A 19,901-nucleotide genomic window follows, 5' to 3' on the forward strand; every position below is an offset into this window, starting at 1 on the left:
TTTATTTCTTTATTAGGGTTCACTTTGCATATTACACAACAAAATATAATAGATTATACTATTAATTACTTTCATTTACAATACTATTGAAATACAATTTTAATAAATTAACTCGTATGTGTAGCACAACAATTCAAATATTTAACGGCTTGCGCCACAGCAACCAATTTGCGCGCAGTTAGCAGCCCCAATCAGCTGTTGCTGCAAACACAATAAAGTTTATGGGCAGCACTGGTCGTGGTTCAAGTGTAAATCGTATGCCATTTGTTTACTTAATTTAAAGTTGGCTCAATATTGTTTGGAATCGCGATTGGTCGGCAAAAAAGCTGCGCCTAGATGACAAAAATGGATGCAACGCAACACAAGCTGCTACAGCCCGTGAAGGCGACGAATCCCTTGGTGTATTTAGATATCACCATTGGCCAGGAAAGCGGTAAGCAAAACAAAGTCGCACAATCTCTACTTGACCTACATAATAATTACTGTGTGTGTTTGCGTGTGTGTATATTTACTTTTGCGCAGCGGGACGCATGATAATTGAACTGCGCAAGGATGTTGTGCCAAAGACAGCGGAAAATTTCCGTGCCCTGTGCACAGGAGAACGTGGCATCGGGCAGCTGGGGCAACCACTGCACTACAAGGGCACACGCTTCCACACCATCAAGCGAGTATTTGCCGTCCAAGGCGGCGATCTGGTCCACAATGATGGCACCAGCGGCGAGAGCATCTATGGACCACTCTTCGAGGACGAGAACTTTGAACTGACGGTGAGTTAGTGAGCAGGCAATCAACAAGAGACACATCTCATCTTTTCACTCTGTAGCACAATGACGAAGGCGTCGTCAGCATGGCCAACTATGGCAAGCCACACACCAACAACTCACAGTTCTTCATCACAGCCGTTGGCTGCGAAAACCTTAATGGCACAAATGTTGTTGTGGGTCGTGTGCTACGTGGCCTCGGCATTGTGGCCGAAATGGAGCAGAACTGCACGGATGATGCACATCCCACGGTGGACATTATGATCAGCGATTGTGGCGAACTAGCACCAGACACGGATTGGGGAGTAGACTGCAATGATGAGACAACAGACAAACTGCCACCATATCCACAAGATTGGACGGGCAAATTCACCAAGCCAACTGTGAGTTGCAGCATCTGTTACATAATCACTATAAAGTTTATACAACTGTCTATCTTGCAGTCCGACGCTACAGTTCAGCTGCTCACGGGCTTGCGGCAATCGGGTAATCACTTCTTTCAGCTGGGCAGATATCATGAAGCACGTGCCAAATACCGCAAGGCGAATCGTTACTACACCATGCTGCGCAAGAACTTCGACTGGCAGCAACTCAAAGGCTGCCCTGATGACACGGATCTACGTAAGCTCGACGACTTCTCAGTGGTGAACAACATCAACATGGCTGCCGTGGAGCTGAAACTAGAGAATTATCAGTATGCCAAATACGAATGCTCAGAGGCTATACGTCTGGATCCCAATTGCAGCAAGGCGTTCTATAGACGCGGCCAAGCGCAAAGTGCCATGCGAAACTATGAAGAGGCTATCAAGGACCTGAAGCATGCCCACAAATTGCTACCGGAGAACAAACAGATCCTGAACGAACTGAACAGTGCCAAGCAGCTGTTGGCCGAATACAATAAACAGCAACGAAAAGCGCTCAAGAAACTGTTCAATTAGTTAGGGGACATTTTTTGAATATTTTGTACAAGTTGAAAATTTTGCTCTACTTTTAGTGTAAGCTGTCCATGTGTTCAATGTGGATCGAAATGACATCAATACTTTATAATTAAATGTTTTTATTTTATACAAAAAAACATACGATATTGCAAATTGTTCCATTGGGTTTCGCCACAAAAACTAATTGCCATAGCTGTTATATGTATTTATCGTATATGTAAGTATATTATGTAATTGTATCGTATTCGTACCCTAAAAAACACATTTGTTCACAATAATGATTTATCAACTCTCTCTCTCAACTGAATGATAGTGGGATAGTAGTGCCTATATAATAATGCTGCTTAAATACTAACAACTATTTATTTGATTAGATAGCATATCAAAATGAGCTTAATCCTGCACTAAGTTTAGCCATATGTAGAAGTTCCATTTGTTTTAAATTTAAAGATTTGTCACAATATCTTGTTCGCTGCGATGCAAATTGTTTGATCCGGCGCCCATGTGATAGCTCTTCATGTTGATTTCCATGTTGGTCAAGGCGCTGGACACGTGATACAAGTTCTCCGAGAGTATTGCGTACACCTCAAACAGCTCCGAGTCGGATTTGGACACAATGAAGTCCTCTGCAAAGAACCAATTGATTAGCATTCTCTCGAAATATATTAAAGTAATTTTTGGTAAACAAACCTGTTCGATCCTTCATAATGCTGTGAGCATAAGCATTCAATATGATGGTCATCTCGTCGAATTTGATGCGACTATCGATATTGCCATAGCTGAAAATGGTCAGACTTTGATCGCCTGCATTTAACGTAGAGACACGTCGATACTGTCGCACATGTGAAATGGCGCTGGACCAGCGTTGAAGACCAATATGCTCATGCAGTGATGCCTCAAACTCCTCCTGGGTCATCGGCAAGCCAGGCGACGGCGTCGGCGTATGTTCACCCTCAGTAGAGGTGGATGATTCCAGGCAATCGAGCTCTGCTTCCGTGGTGCAACGCACCAATGCATCGCGCACCAAGGCATAAAGATCGGATATGTCATGCATCTGCAAGAGCAAAAACAAGTTATGAAAGTTCAAAATGTGCCTCAAAAGATTGATTCACTTACGTCTTCGTTAACACGAAAATGATTGACCACATTCGAGGATATTTTATGATTTGATTCGATCAGCAGCAACAGCTGGAACATTAGTTTGTACAAGGAACGGCCCAGATCGAGCACCACCTCCGTGGAGGCAGGATCAAAAGGCATATAGGCAATGCTCGAGCTGCTGCTGGGCATCTCCAAGCCGGAAGCAGCGACATCCGATTCATTGAACAGCGACAACTTGCACGAAGTTTTCACCGCATCCAAACACTGCAAAAGAATTAAAACAATTAAAATGCTTTTCAATTAAAATTAAAGTTAATTAAACTCACCTCCAACACCTGATCCTTGCGATCGAAGAACGTCTCAAGATGCTCCTGCACCTCGAGCACATTAAAACGCAGCATTTCAAACAACTTGGGCGTCGTTGTCTGCAGTTCGCTGCACCAAACACGCGGCGGATCTGCGCGAGAGCTCAACAGATCTGTGAAGAGCGATATGCGATTGCCCAATTGCGATCCGATGCCTGTGAAGAACTTCTTTGCCTCCTTCGATATACTGATTGTCTTGAAGGTTAGCTCCTTGATCAGTCGATACAATTGCATCAACAGCTCCGAGGTGTGTGCCGATGGCTGATTAACAAGCATCGATTGCAACTGACGTCGCCAATTCTCCTCGGCCTCATCGCGTATTGCGGCACCAAAGCGAATGATGCCCTGCAGATGGGGCGAGGCATTGCAGGGTGTGATATCACCCAAATCTCCAGCACTTGAGCCACTGGTATCGCTACGCGACACTGAGTTGCGACGCCGACGCTCGCGCAGACTCAAAGATGTGGGCGGCACGGCGCTAAAGCAGTTCTTCAAGAACGACTGACGATGATCGTCGTCGAGCGGAGATTCCGATTCGCCCTCCTCATCGGAAGAATCATCGGCGGTTTGTCGCTTGCGTTTGCTCAAAATGGGCGTCTTATCGCTGAAGCTATCCTCCAGCGCTGAAGAATGGCCTCCCTTGATGGAGCCACCGATGCCACTGCCACAATTCAAGCATTCCTCATCGCCAACAAACTGATGACGTCGCACGCCCCAGTTAAAGTTGTCCGTTGACTCTCCAGCAATGCTGTCCTCGTACTCCAGGAAGTCAAAGTCCTTGAACACGGTGAAATCGGGCTGTCCGTCATCGCGTCGAGATCCGCTGCTAAGATCACCTTGTGGACCTGATGTTTCCTCGGTGGAGGAGGCGGCCGAAGATTGACGCTCCATAAGATCCGACGATTGGCTAAATATAACCTGCATATTATCAGAAATACGTTAGTAACATTGTAATTAAAACATGCAACAAAAAAAACACTCAAATCGATCTAAGAAAATGATTAATATAAGATATACAGATACAGATATATATAGTACATTTATATAGATATAAATAGTAGACTGGACAGCTTACGCTTTGTCTGGTCGCAATCGATCCCGTTAGAAGTGACGTGCTCAACGACTGATCGTGTTAAAGTTAAAACAAGAAAACGAAACGTACAGTTTGAAAAAAACACACATGCGCATTCACAGGCACGGAACGCAATGGAAATGAAACAAAACGAAATGAAATAAAACGCAGGGGTGTGGTGGGGTAACTGAACAGGAAATTATAAATTGGGGAGCAAGCATGTTTGAGTTCTCACCAATTCCGAAGTGTTGCACAAGAAAAGTGGAAGGTTTACAGGAATGTTTTTAAGAAATAATTAGAACGTTAACAAAAGATTCATAAGAAATTAATATTTCCACATCCTTACGACTCTTGGGGCTTAGACAAAAAAAAAAAAAAAGACATGAAATGTAAGGATTTCACATGATGAAATCTAAAACATGCTTGTGTGCTATAAGAAATGGATGGAATGAAGCATAAACTGAGCATGAGCAGGCAGATTCTTCTAACAAATGAAATGAATAAAATGAAACGGATATGAGGAGAACGTGTGGAATGAAACAAAGAATCTAATACGACATTACGGAACTGAAACAACGAGCCAACAAATCAAACAAATGACACAAAACAAAAACAAAGCTACACGTGGCATTTAGAAACATGTTCCTTTACCTTTGAGCAAATTGAGTTTATGAAATCGTCCTATAATTAGGTTTGGTTCGGGTTGTTAATGATGATTAATGGCGTGTTAGTTATTGTTTCGATATCGGATTGATTTTGATATATATTGATATTGATATTTTTGATATTTGGTTTATTTTACATGAAAGAAAAAAGAAGTAGAAAATAAATAATTTGCTGTAGAGATGATCGGGCCACATTATTATGCTCGTAGAGTAAATACATATTAGAAAGCAGGAGCTGAAAGAGCTAGCGCTAGGGGAGTTCAAAGCATGCACCTTGCTAATGTACAAGCTGACAGACTGTCGTCCCCAGTCCCCGTTCCCACCGCAACAACTTACCGATGGCGACTTGGGCAGACCCACACGTTGACCACATGTGGTCAGCAAATTAACAAGGCATTCCCGCACTCGACACTGCGACATCCACGGGCGTTTCCATCCACTGAGCGGCACTGTATCCGCCGGAGAGAGACTCGCACTGCGTCTTGGTGAATTCGGAGTGCCAACAATGCTGCCAAGACCACCAACAACATGCTGTTGTTGTTGCTGCTGCTGTTGTTGTTGTTGCAACAGGTGTTGTTGCTGCTGCTGTTGTTGTTGCTGGGCAGCGACGGCAGAGGCGGCAATGGCCGCCACATTGCTGTGGGCCCGTTGCTGCTGCAGCTGTGCGCTGGCCTGCTGGGCAGGCGCAACCGTCACCGTTGTGGCATTGGTCAGCGTCGAGTTGAGCGATGAATTTCCAGTGCCCGATGCACCGCCGCCAGATCCGCCGCTCACAAGGTTGGGCTCCTCCGTTTTGAGCAGTATGCGACGACCGATGAGCGGCGTCTGTGAGACATCAAAAGTGAACTCCATGGTGCGGCCGGCCAGTTCCTTTTTACAGAACATATCCGAGTCCGGATATGCGCTATAGAAGGAGAACGATAAGCCGGCGCTGCTGCCATCGCTGGGCGGCACCACTTGCAGCGACGAGCTGCGTGTCACAATCAGCTTGAGTATCTTCAGCGAGTCCTTCCAGTTCACAGTCTGTAAAAAGTAAGTATACCCATTTAGTTAATCGATTAACTTGGAAAATTCCTATATAGACAGACTCACATCCAAATATTTGCCAATGGCACGCAATAGATCCGCATTGATGGTTTGCGCTTGTGGCGCCGACAGATCCACATAGTGCAGCATGCAGTGAATGACATTGAGAACTGGCACCTGCACCTGTTGCGGTCCCTTTTCCAGCACCTCGATGAGGAAGGCCAGCATGTGGAGACCCATGTGTGCGTAAGTGTCATGCAAATACTTCACCACACACTTGGTCCACTGGAACGATTCCTTGCAGAATGTCTTACGACTGTAGAGCGTCATCACAGTGCCAAGATTCTCCAGCTTGGCGCCCAACTCGGTGGACACATGTGCAATATTCTCTGCGCTTCGTATGCAAATCTCATTGGCGTCCTCATAGTGCAGCAGCATGTAGGGCAGCAGTGCAATCACATTCATGGGGAACGCACAGCTTTGGGTGGGATCACAAACTGGCAGACTGAGCAACGGTGCAAACTGCGAGAGCAGCGTGATTGTCGGTTCATAGGTAGCGCTGTGGGTGCAGCCCTGAAAGCAGATGAATAAGAAATTGAAAATTAACATTCTCCAATTAAAATGAACCATTATTCATATTAAGAGTAGAGAGAAATAAGAAAGAAAACTACAGTCCAGTATACTGATGTCTAAATGATGTATTGGGATAAATTTACTATTCAATATATTTCAATTATGATCCCATAGAAAGACTTTTTGAATAACATCCAAGTTACGGATCAGAATAATATTCTTAGAAATTAATCATAATGTATTCACTATTGCGTAAAAGATACTAGTTTTAAAAATACATATATGTTTAATTTGTTTGACGTTGTTTTTTAATGTTTAACCAAGTTTGATCTTTGTAGGGTCTTCACAACAGAATCGGTATCGGTATCGGCTGCTCATAAAAACTGACTGACAGATAAGTGGAGCTCAGTGAAAGGCAAGCAACACAAGCAACACTCTGTTAATATTTTTTTATTACAATTAGCACTAAACAGTCTAATGACCTAGTCATGAACTTATCAACATTACCATTTACTAGTAATAATGGGATTTATATAATAATCAATAATTATTAATGGCGACTGCCTTACCTTGAGCAACAGTGCATGCACGCCCGGATAGGCAGTCCACTTCAATTGCTGCTGCAGTTTCTCCACCTTGTCCCGCGCATCCGGACGATCCAGTGGCAGGCGATGCAACACTCGTGTAAGCAGCCGCAAAGCCAGCATGAACTCGTGCTCATAATCCGATTCGAGCAGTGAAACCGATAGCCAAAACAATTGCGCCAGTATGGTCATCTTATCATCCTGTGTCGCCGTATCACCCAGCATCTTTAAGCTCTGAGCACTACGCGACCTGGACAAAGCCGAACCAGCTCCAACGCCCACACCACCAAATTTGCAGACAACGCTGCGTTCCAGCTCAATGCCAGAGGCACGATTCCGCAGCTCCACCTGTTTGTCGCATGGCGAATTGTTGGCCTTGCGACCGCAATAGGAAACCGAGTAACTGGTGCTGCGTCCATGACTGGGTATCGAGTAATTCGAGGATTGTGGCGTCATGCCCGACGGCGACTTCTTTCCCGGCAGTATGGAGTTGGGACCGCCGTCCTTGTTGTTCAAATTGGGCGTACTCTTGAAAATGTCCTTCATCACATCCAGCGGTCTAAAGTCCGAGTCAAGACTGTCAACAGCTGCTTCGAGAGTGAGCAGCAACTCTGTCACATATCCTTGCATGTCCTCGCCCTGCTCGGCCACCGTTTCCACGAGACGTGACAATATATCCGACAGCATGCGTGAATTGATGGGCACATTTAATGCGCGAAAGATTTGCAGACAGCGACCCGCATAATGACGCGACGAGCAGGACAAACCCAATTGCAGTGCGGTCTGTGCCCAACGTTCGGCAATCCGCGCCTGGGGATAACTATCGGCAAACACTTTGACCATGTGCTTGAGGAAGCAGCTTAACTGTTCCGCTGATTTCACAGCCCATACCTTGGCCGTAATATCCTCGTAGTTCCACAACGGTTGACACGTGTCGTGTGCCAAAAACTTGAGCAGACTCTTGATCACATGTGCAATGGGCATGCTTGGACCCGGTTGTGGTGGCGCATGCTCATCGGCGTTTATCAGCGGCACCTCCGAGTTCTCCGTGTTGTTGGGATTGATCTGCAGCGCCGCCGGAGTTGTGGCCAGCGTTGGTGGTGTGGCACTCAGTGCTGCGTTCTGCGCTGGCGACGGTTGTTGCAGATTCTGCGGCGTTTGCGGCAATGTTTGTTGATTGGTGACATGAGAAGCGGCAATAATCGTTGAACTGGAGAGATTATGATGCAGCGCATAGGCTGCTGCCTGTGGACTCACGTGCAGCAGATAGCTATCGAATTGCTGATGCAGCTCGGTGAAATTATTGTCAATCACTGGCAAAGCTGGCACAGTTAAACCTAGATCCAGTTTGCTTGTCTCGCTGTTGAGTAGAATGCGAGCCACGGTCAAGTGATCGTTGTGCTCGGCCAGCACAATCAACAGATTGACGCACAGTTGCTTGCAATGCTCCCGCACAATGATGCGTGTGTGATCCAAGCCGAGGAACAAAATGTGCAGCATTAAGGGCAGATGTAGCGTCCAGTCGATGCCCGGAATGCCGTCGACCACAATGTCCGTGAGCAGCATGACGGCCACGTTGCAGCTAAAAGAGATAGAGAGAGAAATGGATGAGGAATATTAAGGTGAATATCTTTAGACAAATTATTATTTAACGTTAAGTTTCATTAAGGTATGGCAAATGACTCGGCAGAGATAACAGAATGCCTATATAAATAGAAGCAGAAACTTGTAGTCAACACAAAATGAAGTTCGCGTTTGGAGTTCTGTTTCTCGGAGTGGCCTTTGCAGCCACCACACCTGGAGCACCTTCTGAGGACTTCATACCCGACAACATCATCACCAATGGCTACACGGCACCCGAGGGTAAAGCTCCCTACATTGTCTTTCTCACATTTCGCAGTGGTGACTGGAACGCTTGGTGTGGTGGCTCAATCATTGGCAACAACTGGGTGATCACTGCATCCCACTGCACCAAGCCCTACAACTCGGTGACCATCTACTACGGTTCACTGCAGCGTAACCAGGGTCAAGTGGTGCTCACAGTGTCTGGCAACAACAACATCATCAATCATTCTAGCGATGATATTGCTCTGATACGCACTCCCCACGTCAACTTCAACAATGCGATCAACCGAGTCCGGCTGCCCAGTTTCAGTGATCGGAATAATCGTTATGTCAACCGATGGACTACAGCTTGTGGCTGGGGTCGCACCACCATAACTAACACCCCTGATAGGCTGATGTGCGTTGACTCTCAGGTGATTTCCAATGCCCAATGCCGACGCACATATAATTCCAACTGGGTGAAGGATCAAATATTGTGTGTGAGCACGACTGGCGGTCGATCCATTTGTGCCGGAGATTCGGGTGGACCTCTAGTCACCAGAGGCGATAAGATTTTAATAGGCGTCACCAACTTTTACAATGAAGGCGGTTGCACCACGGGAAAACCTTCGGGATTTGCTCGTGTCACGAGCCATTTGGACTGGATTCGACAACACACGGGCATTTCATATTAAAGAGACTTTGCTGCTTTCAATAAATATATCTCAAAAAGAAGCAACTAAGAATTTAAACAATTTCATCAACCGTAGCTTAGAATTCACACTTGCTTTTTAATAAAGAACACCTCTACACACAAACAAGTAAAAAACTATGATTAAATCAGACAATTCAACGGTGAAAATACCAAAAATAAAATATATTTTGAAATGTCAATTTTAGCTGCTGTAGTTACTAAAATATAACCAATAATATGTTAAGTTTACAATCTTCTTATTTTTAATAATAAAAAGTTTTGAATATAATATTTCTTGAACAGATCCTAACTAGAAGGTTATAACACACAATTCTTTTCCATTCACTAAAAATTTTCCTTAAATGTTCAGAAGCAAAGCTCAGTGAACTTATTCAACGACAGTTTCAATTATACACGTGACTTTCGATTACAATGAAAACATCACATGGAGTTTTAGCCGCAATTTACAGTTTTCAAATCTCTTTAAGTCCCGTCTTAATCTTGTCCGACTTAATGTACAAAATCATTAAGCAATTGCCAATTTTAACTACTACTTGACAAATGTCTTCTCATATTTAGTTTATCAGGTAACGATAGCAGCTTATATGGGGGGTCTTAACCACTATATAAGCTTTCATATTCCGAGAACTCGAGTTAGACTCATTTATCAAAATGAAAGTGTTGCTTTTAGTTTCTCTGCTCTCTGTGGCTATTGCCTCCGCAGACAACAGCACCGAGGTGCCTGATGAGTTGGACGCACTTCCCGACAGCATAATTACCAATGGCTATCAGGCAGCTCGGGACCAAGCTCCCTACATTGTGTTTTTATCTTTTGGCAACTCGTTTTGTGGTGGCACAATTATTGGACCCACCTGGGTGGTGACTGCATCCCATTGCACAAAGCCCTACAACTCGGTAACCATCTACTACGGGTCTCTAAGACGTGCCCAGGGTGAAGTTGTACACACTGTGCGGGGCAACAATATTATCAACCACCCGAGCGATGATATCGCTTTGATACGCACTCCACGTGTCAACTTCAACGACAATATCAGAAGCATTCGACTTCCTCCTCAAAGTGAACGCAATAATGAATATGTCGGAGTAACGGCCTTGGCTTGCGGCTGGGGAGAAACAACCTCAACGAGCACACCGAACAGGCTGCAGTGCGTCAACTTGCAGGTGATCAGCCATGAAGAGTGTCGTCGCACTTACAGTTCGGATTGGGCAAAGCCTCAAGTACTTTGTGTGGCAACTCCTGGCGGCAAATCGACTTGTTTCGGCGACTCAGGTGGCCCATTGACTGCCGAAAACAATCAAATATTGATCGGAGTCACCAACTTTGTCTCTGCCAGAGGCTGCACATCTGGAGATCCATCTGGATTTGCTCGTGTCACTAGCCATCTGGACTGGATAAATCAACATACTGGCATTTCGTATTGATTTCTTTACGTTTTTTACTATACTACTTATTTTTTTTATAACTTGTCTAATATGCAGACCAAATAAAACATATTTTCATGAGCATTTAAAATTAATATGAAATTTTATGATTTTAAGAGTGAAAATATAACTTCAGAATAAAGAGTTGATAATTGAAAAGCATAAAACTTTTAGAACTCAAACAAAATTTGAAACGAAACGATTTTAATGCAGTTTTTAGTAAAAATAATTTGTACTTTTTTTTTTAAATATTCTGTTAATTCTTGCTAGAAATCTTGTTCTACCTAAATAAATTCACTAACATGAAATTATATTTTGTTTGACAAATTCATTGAAACTTGCAATTCAATGAATTATTATAATATTTTAAAAGAGGGAATATTTTAATTGCTATTTTAATTTCATTACTCGGTACAATCTAAATTAAGAATATAGACAACTTGAAAAGTAAAATAGTTGCACATTTTTTATGAATTTAAGTTGACTTGAAAAACAGCAATTTTGTTCTCTTCTTCAAAGTTTGAAATATCATTAAAAAAGTACAACATATGTATGGTATGTAGGTCCAAATCTCTTTTACTTCTTAATTTCGACAATTTAGATAACTAATGACCGAAATCATTAAGATAACTAAGTTAGTTACTTACAACCGAGTAAATCCCTATATAAGCACCATCAAAAACTAGTCTCTTTACAGTTAATTTCCCCACAATGTACGCGCTGTTCACAATTCTGGCTGTGGCTGCAGTTGCAGTTGCAGCTGACAATCAGACTGCCTTGGAGGAAGAGGAGTTAAAAGTGGAGAACATTATAACCAATGGCTATCCAGCCTACGAGGGCAAGGCACCGTACATTGTGGGTCTAAAGATGGGCAAGAATAATAATAACGGACGCTGGGTGGGCGCTGGCACTATCATAGCACACAACTGGGTGCTGACTGCCCGACATTGCATCGCAGAAGCTGACTTCGCGGAAGTACATTACGGTTCTAATCGAGCCTGGAATGGCCAATACAATCACAAGGTCTATAAACCCAACTTGATTCTACACGAGAATTCGCGATTTGATATTGGTCTCATACGCACTCCTCACGTTGACTTCCACTCGAGGGTGAATAAGGTCAATCTACCCAAGTTCAGTCAACGCAACGAACGCTTCGTGAACTGGTGGGCTGTGGCCTGTGGTTGGGGAGGAATGGCGAATGGACAACTTGCCGACTGGTTGCAGTGCATCGATGTGCAGATCATAAGCAATGACGAATGTCGTCGCACCTATGGATCAGGCTTGCTCGACCAGGTATTGTGCACAAGGACCACGGGTGGCAGGGCCACGTGTGGCGGTGATTCTGGTGGACCTTTGGTCACACACGACAATCCCATTGTGGTCGGCATCACAGCATTCGGCGTGGCTGGACCCTGTGATGCCGGACATCCCGATGGCTTCGTACGTGTGACCTCCCACCTCGAATGGATACGAGACAAATCTGGGGTGGCATACTACTAAGAATCTCTCTTTGATTTTAAATATTGATTTCAAATTAAATGCATGCACATCAAATTAAACTGTTGTTACTAAACGCGGATCAAAATGGAAATGTTGGGACTTATAAAAGTAATAAATACTGCTGAGATAGGTTATATTTAATAAAAGGACAATATAAATAATTATTGAAATTTAAATTGTAGAGTGAAGAAAAAGGGAAGAACTTGCAATCTCTTAGAATGTTCACACAAACTGCACTATAAAATAATTATTAATCATCGACTGTGATTTGCATAGCTTATGTCTTATTAATGCATAAGATATGTCCTCGTCTCTTATCATGATTTGTACCTTGAATAGCTTCCACAACTTCAATAAACACGTGATGAGTAACTACAAATATAGTGCAGCGGCATTTGGAGTTTTAGTTAAATTTTAGACATGAAAGTGTTTATAGTTTTTTTGCCTTTGGCAGTAAGCTTCACTTTTGCAAGTATCAATAAGAACTCATCATATCTCGTAGAGCGCAATAACAGTAATGTTTATTTCCTTTCATAGATTATTATACAATTTTATTAGATAAGACAAGATATAGACAACTTTTACGCTTGGAAAGGAAAATGGTTGAACATTTTTTATGAAATAAACCATTTCAGTTGACTTGAAAAACAAAAATCGTTTTCTCCTCAAAGTTTCGAATTTTAATTAAAAAAATGCAACAAATGTTGTGCCAAGACTCTTTTACTTCTTAATTTTAACAAGTTAGATAACTAATGACCAAAATCATTAAGGTACTTTATGATACTTAAGTAAGTTAATTACAACCGTTAAATCCCTATATAAGCACCATCAAGAACTGGTCTCTACAGTTAATTTCCCCACAATGTACGCGTTGTTCACAATTCTGGCTGTGGCTGCAGTTGCAGTTGCAGCTGACAATCAGACTGCCTTGGAGGAAGAGGAGTTAAAGTTCGAGAACATTATAACCAATGGCTGTCCAGCCTACGAGGGCAAGGCACCGTACATTGTGGGTCTAAAGATGGGCAAGAATAATGAGAACGGAGACTGGCTAGGCGCTGGCACTATCATTGCACATAACTGGGTGCTGACTGCCGCCCACTGCATCGCAGAAGCTGACTTCGCGGAAGTACATTACGGTTCTAATCGGGCCTGGAATGGCCAATACAATCACAAGGTCTATAAGCCCAACTTCATTCTACACGAGAATTCGCGATTTGATATCGGTCTCATACGCACTCCCCACGTTGACTTCCACTCGAGGGTGAATAAGGTTAATCTACCCAAGATAAGTCAACGCAACGAACAATTCGAGAACTCTTGGGCTGTGGCCTGTGGCTGGGGAGGAATGGCGAATGGACAACTTGCCGACTGGTTGCAGTGCATCGATGTGCAGATCATAAGCAATGACGAATGTCGTCGCACCTTTGGATCAGGCTTGCTCGATGAAATATTGTGCACAAGGACCACGGGTGGTACATCACCGTGTGGCGGTGATTCTGGTGGACCTTTGGTCACCCACGACAGTCCCGTTTTGGTTGGCATCACATCATTCGGCGCCGCTGGTCCCTGTACAGGAGGACATCCCGCAGGCTTCACACGTGTGAGCTCCCACATCGAATGGATACGAGACAAATCTGGGGTGGCATATTACTAGGAATCGTCAGAATGGCTCGCTTTTTGATTTTAAATATTGATTTCAAATGAAATGCATGCAAATAAAATTAAACTGTTGTTACTAAAAGCGGATTAATGTTAGAATCTTTAAGGCTTTCGTTAGAAATAATATTGAGAAGTTAAAATTTACGAATTATCTAAACTTTGCTTTAGACGTTGAAAACTGTTGATAGCAGTTTTGCAGCCATGAATTTATGTGGTTATCAGTTTTCATTCCCTTTGATTGGACAATATAAATAATTATTAGATTTTAAAGTTTAGCGTGATTAAAAAGGAAAGAAAACTTGCAATGTTAAAGGATGATCGCACAAACTGTACCATAAATTAACCTTCAATCATCGACTGTCAATTACTTAGCTAATGTCTTATTAATGCATAAGATAAGTCCTCGTTTCTTATCAGTTAGTTTGTACCTAGAATAGCTTCCCCAACTTCAGTAAACACGTGACCAGTAACTATATATATAAGCGCTGTTGCATTAAAAGGTCCAGTGATATTTCAACCATGAAACTGTTTATAGTTCTTTCGTCTTTGACATTAATCTTTGCTTTTGCAAGTGCAAATAAGACGATAGTCTCATTAGAACTCGTAGAGCCTAATAACACCAATGGTTATGAATTTGAAACCAAAGGTTCCTACATTGTGAGTCTTTATTTCAGAAGAGACGGAATCAATGCCCAAACTTTGTGCGAAGGATCCATTATAGCTAACAATTGGTTGCTGACAACTGCCCAATGTCTGCATAACCAAGACAGCGTGGAGATTTATTATGGCTTGAACTGGCGATGGAATTATCAGTTCATACACAGAGTCCGTAGCAACAACTTCATTCAGCATCCTCGTTGGCAATACTCGTATAACAATGGCAGCGACATTGGCTTAATCCGGACGCCTCATGTCGACTTTAATAACAAAGTAAACAAGGTGCGACTACCATCATTAAGTCAACGTCAAGAGCAATTCATGTATTGGTCAGCTGTGGCCTGCGGCTTCGGAGGACAGCCCAATGGCCAGCTGCAGTGCGTCGAGTACAAGTGTCCAAGTATATATCTTAACTTTCTCTATGACGAGTTATTATGCCGGAGCACTTCAGAAGGCAGTATCACTTGTGGCGGCAAGTCTGGTGGCCCATTGCTTAGGAAAACTAACCCTCCAATATTGGAAGGCATCATATTGGCTAATTTTACTAAGTTCTGTATTGAAGAGACTCTTACGCGGTTCACACGCATCACCGCTCACTTGGAATGGATACATCAACGTACTGGTGTTGCCTATTATTAATACGAACTTTCCAGTCTCTCAATGATCACAGATTATTTCTTCAATTTTTAAGAGTGTATAATAGAAGTTGATCATTAAAAGGTTTTCGAGGTTTTTCATCTCTTCAATGTTTCGAATTTCATTAAAAAAAATACAACAAATGTTGGGCCAAGACTCTTTTACTTCTTAATTTCGACAATTTAGATAACTAATGACCAAAATCATTAAGGTACTTTATGATACTTAAGTAAGTTACTTACATCCAAGTAAATCCCTATATAAGCACCATCAATAACTAGTCTCTTTACAGTTAATTTCCCCACAATGTACTCGCTGCTAACGATTCTTGCTGTGTCTGCAGTTGCAGTTGCAGCTGACAATCAGACTGCCTTGGAGGAAGAGGAGTTAAAGTTCGAGAACATTATAACAAATGGCTATTGTGGGTCTAAAGATGGGCAAGAATAATGAGAACCGAGACTGGATAGGCGCTGGCACTATCATTGCACATAACTGGGTGCTGACTGCCGCCCACTGCATCGCAGAAGCTGACTTTGCGGAAATACATTACGGTTCTAATCGGGCCTGGAATGGTCTATACAATCACAAGGTCTATAATCCCAACTTCATTCTACACGAGAATTCGCGATTTGATATTGGTCTTATACGCACTCCTCACGTTGACTTCCACTCGAGGGTAAATAAGGTCAATCTACCCAAGCTCAGTCAACGCAACGAACAATTCGAGAACTGGTGGGATGTGGCTTGTGGCTGGGGAGGAATGGCGAATGGACAACTTGCCGACTGGTTGCAGTGCATCGATGTGCAGATCATAAGCAATGACGAATGTCGGCGCACCTTTGGATCAGGCTTGCTCGATGAAATATTGTGCACAAGGACCACGGGTGGTACATCACCGTGTGGCGGTGATTCTGGTGGACCTTTGGTCACCCACGACAGTCCCGTTTTGGTTGGCATCACACCATTCGGCGCCGCTGGTCCCTGCACAGGAGGACATCCCGCAGGCTTCACACGTGTGACCTCCCACATCGAATGGATACGAGACAAATCTGGGGTGGCATATTACTAGGAATCCTCAGAATGGCTCTTTGATTTTAAATTAAATGCATGCAAATCAAATTAAACTGTTGTTACTAAAAGCGAATGGAAACTGGAATCTTTAAGACTTTTGTTGTTTTAATATTGAGATAGGTTACTGTAGAAGTTAAAATTTACGAATTATATAAACTTTGCTTTAGACGTCAAAAACTGTTGACAGCTGTTTTGCAGCCATGGATTTATGTGATTATCAGTTTTCATTCCCTATTATTGGATATAAATTAATTTTTAGATTTTAAATTTTAGAATGATTGAAAAGGAAAGAAAACTTGCAATGTTAAAGGATAATCGCACAAACATTACCATAAATTAACCTTCAATCTTCGACTGTCAATTGCTTAGCTAATGTCTTATTAATGCATAAGATAAGTCGTCGTCTCTTGTACCTTTGTACCTTAAACGGCTTCCCCAAATTCAGTAAACACGTGACCATTAACTAGTATATATAAGCGCAGTTGTATTAAAGGTTCCAGTGAATTTTAAACCATGAAACTGTTTACAGTTCTTTGGTCTTTGACATTAAGCTTTGTTTTTGCAAGTGCAAATAAGACGGTAGTCTCATCAAATAATATCGTTTATCCCGATTACGATATCGAAATTCGCCACATTGTGAGTCTGTATTTCAGAAAAGATGAAACCAATGGCCTAACAATAACATTGTGCGAAGGATCTATAATAGACAACAATTGGGTGGTGACTACTGCCCAATGTCTCCACTACCAAAACAGCGTGCAGATTTATTATGGTTCTAACTGGCGACCGAATGATCAGTTCATACACAGAGTCCATAGCAACAACTTTATTCAGCACCAACTCTGGCCCAACACCAATGGCACCGACATTGGGCTAATCCGTACGCCTTATGTCTACTTTAATAGCAGAGTTAACAAGTTGCGATTGCCGTCATTGAATCAAAGGGAAAACGAGTTAGTGAAATGGTTGGCTATGGCCTGTGGCTGGGGAGGGCAAGCCAACGACGATCTCCTGTGCGCTGAGTATAAGTGCTCAAGCACATATCGTCCCATTCCCTACGACGTGTTAATGTGCCGAAAAACTTCTGATGGCGATAACTATTGTAGTGGAAAATCTGGAGGTCCATTGGTTAGGAAAACTAACCCTCCAATATTGGAAGGCATCATATTGGCTGACTTTAATAATCTCTGTACTACAGGAACTAATGCCAGATTCACACGCGTCTTCTCGCACTTGTATTGGATACGTCAACATACTGGTGTTGCTTACTATTAATAATCAATGATTTAAGAATATAATAAAACTGTGAAAATATATTTTTCCTGACAGTTTTGTGAATATTCGGGAAAGAGAGTTCAGTTCACCATTTTGATCAGGTCTTATAAACGGACTGAATACGAATAAAATAATTTCTTAAATAACAATAAAATTTGTTTTGTGTACGAGAATAGCATTAGAAGCGTTTTTTATGGCTAATAAGAGCTATATATTTTATTATTTGCAACGAAATCCTTCTTCAACTCATGACTACAACTTTTACAAAGCTCCAGCAGAAAACTATTAGAATTGCGAAAATGACAAGAAAATATTTAAGTTTAAGTACGTCAGCTATAGTTTAACAACCAGAATTTGCATAGCTAATGTTCTACTAATGAATAAGATATTCAGTTAACTAATCGCATTAGTAATCAGCCGGCTAACTTTAATGGTTTTGCCACCTACGATAAACACGTGACATTTAGTTTAAGCCACAAACTATATAAACGCAAACTTCTTGCATTGAGATTCAAGTTGAGTTTCAATGATGAAACAGTTTCTATTACTTTTGCCTTTGGCATTTTGCTGTGCATTTGCTTTGGAAAGTGAGAACGACACGACAATTTTGCCACATGATGAAGATTTTGATCCCGATCTCGAGCCTGATACTATCATCACCCATGGTTATCCTGCATACGAGGGCAAGGCTCCCTACATTGTCAGTCTCAATCTGAGAAGAGACGGAAGCAATTCTCTGACATTGTGCGGAGGATCGATCATAGCTCACAATTGGGTGCTGACAGCTGCACATTGTACTAACGACAAGCACTACGTGGATATTCATTATGGATCCAACTGGCGATGGAATGGTCAATACAATCACAGAGTCCGCAGCAACAACTTCATACAGCACCATCTCTGGCCCAACACCAATGGCAATGACGTCGCTCTGATCCGCACACCTCACGTCGACTTCACTGACAGAGTGAATAGGGTGCGTTTGCCGACTTTCAACCAAAGGAATGAACTATTCGAGAACTGGTGGGCTGTAACCTGTGGCTGGGGAGGACAGGCCAATGGTCAACTTGCTGATTGGTTGCAGTGTGCCGATTTGCAAATCATGAGCAACCAAGAATGCTCTAGGTCATATGGCAACATTCCCATTGGCATTTTGTGCATAAGGACTCCAGGTGGTAAATCTACTTGTGGTGGCGACTCTGGCGGTCCTTTGGTTACCCATGACAATCCCATATTGGTGGGTGTCACCTCGTTTGTTTCGAGTGCAGGTTGCACTTCGGGCTCCCCCGCTGGATTCACAAGAGTGACAGCCCACTTGGATTGGATTCGTCAACATTCTGGAGTTGCTTATTATTAAAAAAACAAATACAACTATGAGTTGAAAAAATAATTAATATTCCTGATATGAAACAATTTTTGAAGTTATATTAATTTTCAATGGAATTTGTGTTGAATATTTATGTTTGTGAATTGAATTGCTATAAAAGTGCAAAGTTATTGAGGAAATTACTTTATATGACAAAAACGCTACTTTGATATATTATAGTATTATATATTTTGTAAGCTATGGTATATTTGGAAAGTAGTAATACAGATATACCAAAGATTTCGGTATATTTCAGAAACTTTGGTATATTATTTAGGTACATTTTTGACTGAGTTTGCTTCTGTTGAAAATGAGTAGCGATTCTTTTTTACTTGTTCTTATCAGTTTAGAGAATCATGTCTTATTAAAATTGCTCGCAAACCTTCCCAACAGTAACGTTTGCTTCTCCATAAGAGCTTGTCACCAAAGTTGAGAAACTGGAAATCAATTAATCAGTTATTTTTGACATTTTAATTGTAAGCTGAGGGAATAAAATGAAGTAAATGTTTATTAACCAACAACTAAATACAAAATTGTCATCTAAAATTTGCATAACTAATGTCCTCCTAATATTGCCGATATTAAGGCTTCAATAATCTCAATAGTAATCGGTCTTCAAACTGTAATGAGTTTAGCAATTTAGATAAGAAACCAATTATTAGTCCAGCAACTTTTATATAAAAACCGC

At 42.2% G+C, this 19,901-nt stretch overlaps 7 protein-coding genes across 13 annotated transcripts in view; 6 read left to right on the plus strand and 1 right to left on the minus strand.

Moving 5' to 3' along the window:
* The first annotated feature begins 222 nt into the window (after positions 1-222).
* LOC117567242 (peptidyl-prolyl cis-trans isomerase D) lies at positions 223-1,803 on the plus strand. The gene is made up of 4 exons (XM_034247089.2): positions 223-433; positions 523-767; positions 824-1,144; positions 1,205-1,803. The coding sequence occupies exons 1-4, from the start codon at positions 337-339 to the stop codon at positions 1,697-1,699; spliced, it is 1,158 nt and encodes a 385-aa protein (XP_034102980.1). The 5' UTR covers positions 223-336; the 3' UTR covers positions 1,700-1,803.
* A 337-nt stretch (positions 1,804-2,140) lies between these two features.
* The window catches only part of LOC117567239 (protein furry), a 70,537-nt gene continuing 52,776 nt past the window's right edge, over positions 2,141-19,901 (minus strand). For 3 of the 6 annotated variants that reach the window (XM_034247078.2, XM_034247087.2, XM_034247083.2), the window contains 8 exons: positions 7,071-8,667; positions 5,995-6,501; positions 5,239-5,925; positions 4,889-4,918; positions 3,127-4,083; positions 2,816-3,064; positions 2,390-2,753; positions 2,141-2,325 (listed from right to left, as the gene is read on the minus strand). In XM_034247078.2, coding sequence (XP_034102969.1) covers positions 2,144-2,325; positions 2,390-2,753; positions 2,816-3,064; positions 3,127-4,083; positions 4,889-4,918; positions 5,239-5,925; positions 5,995-6,501; positions 7,071-8,667 — 4,573 coding nt within the window. In that variant the 3' untranslated portion in view covers positions 2,141-2,143. Of the gene's footprint in view, positions 2,326-2,389; positions 2,754-2,815; positions 3,065-3,126; positions 4,084-4,888; positions 4,919-5,238; positions 5,926-5,994; positions 6,502-7,070; positions 8,668-19,562; positions 19,651-19,901 lie in introns of those variants that run through there. The other 3 variants (XM_034247081.2, XM_034247084.2, XM_052003907.1) reach the window with 2 other exon arrangements.
* On the plus strand, positions 8,771-9,717 carry LOC117567250 (serine protease 1-like). Its single transcript, XM_034247099.2, has one exon. It carries the CDS (start codon positions 8,828-8,830, stop codon positions 9,602-9,604), a length of 777 nt encoding a protein of 258 aa, XP_034102990.1. The 5' UTR covers positions 8,771-8,827; the 3' UTR covers positions 9,605-9,717.
* On the plus strand, positions 10,254-11,137 carry LOC117567251 (serine protease 1-like). Its single transcript, XM_034247100.2, has one exon. It carries the CDS (start codon positions 10,276-10,278, stop codon positions 11,044-11,046), a length of 771 nt encoding a protein of 256 aa, XP_034102991.1. The 5' UTR covers positions 10,254-10,275; the 3' UTR covers positions 11,047-11,137.
* On the plus strand, positions 11,746-16,585 carry LOC117567248 (serine protease 1-like). 2 transcript variants are annotated; one of them, XM_052003928.1, is made up of 2 exons: positions 11,746-12,317; positions 16,339-16,585. In XM_052003928.1, exons 1-2 carry the CDS (start codon positions 11,758-11,760, stop codon positions 16,568-16,570), a joined length of 792 nt encoding a protein of 263 aa, XP_051859888.1. In that variant the 5' UTR covers positions 11,746-11,757; the 3' UTR covers positions 16,571-16,585. The 2 variants fall into 2 exon arrangements, with proteins under 2 accessions (XP_051859888.1, XP_034102987.1); XM_034247096.2 differs by lacking the exon at positions 16,339-16,585 and having other exon boundaries at positions 11,746-12,693.
* On the plus strand, positions 13,396-14,290 carry LOC117567249 (serine protease 1-like). The gene has a single exon (XM_034247097.2). The coding sequence runs from the start codon at positions 13,412-13,414 to the stop codon at positions 14,201-14,203; it is 792 nt and encodes a 263-aa protein (XP_034102988.1). The 5' UTR covers positions 13,396-13,411; the 3' UTR covers positions 14,204-14,290.
* On the plus strand, positions 18,345-19,260 carry LOC117567244 (serine protease 1-like). The gene has a single exon (XM_034247092.2). The coding sequence runs from the start codon at positions 18,374-18,376 to the stop codon at positions 19,202-19,204; it is 831 nt and encodes a 276-aa protein (XP_034102983.2). The 5' UTR covers positions 18,345-18,373; the 3' UTR covers positions 19,205-19,260.

This window comes from Drosophila albomicans, chromosome 3, assembly GCF_009650485.2.
Source record: "Drosophila albomicans strain 15112-1751.03 chromosome 3, ASM965048v2, whole genome shotgun sequence".
Classification (NCBI taxonomy): domain Eukaryota; kingdom Metazoa; phylum Arthropoda; class Insecta; order Diptera; family Drosophilidae; genus Drosophila; species Drosophila albomicans.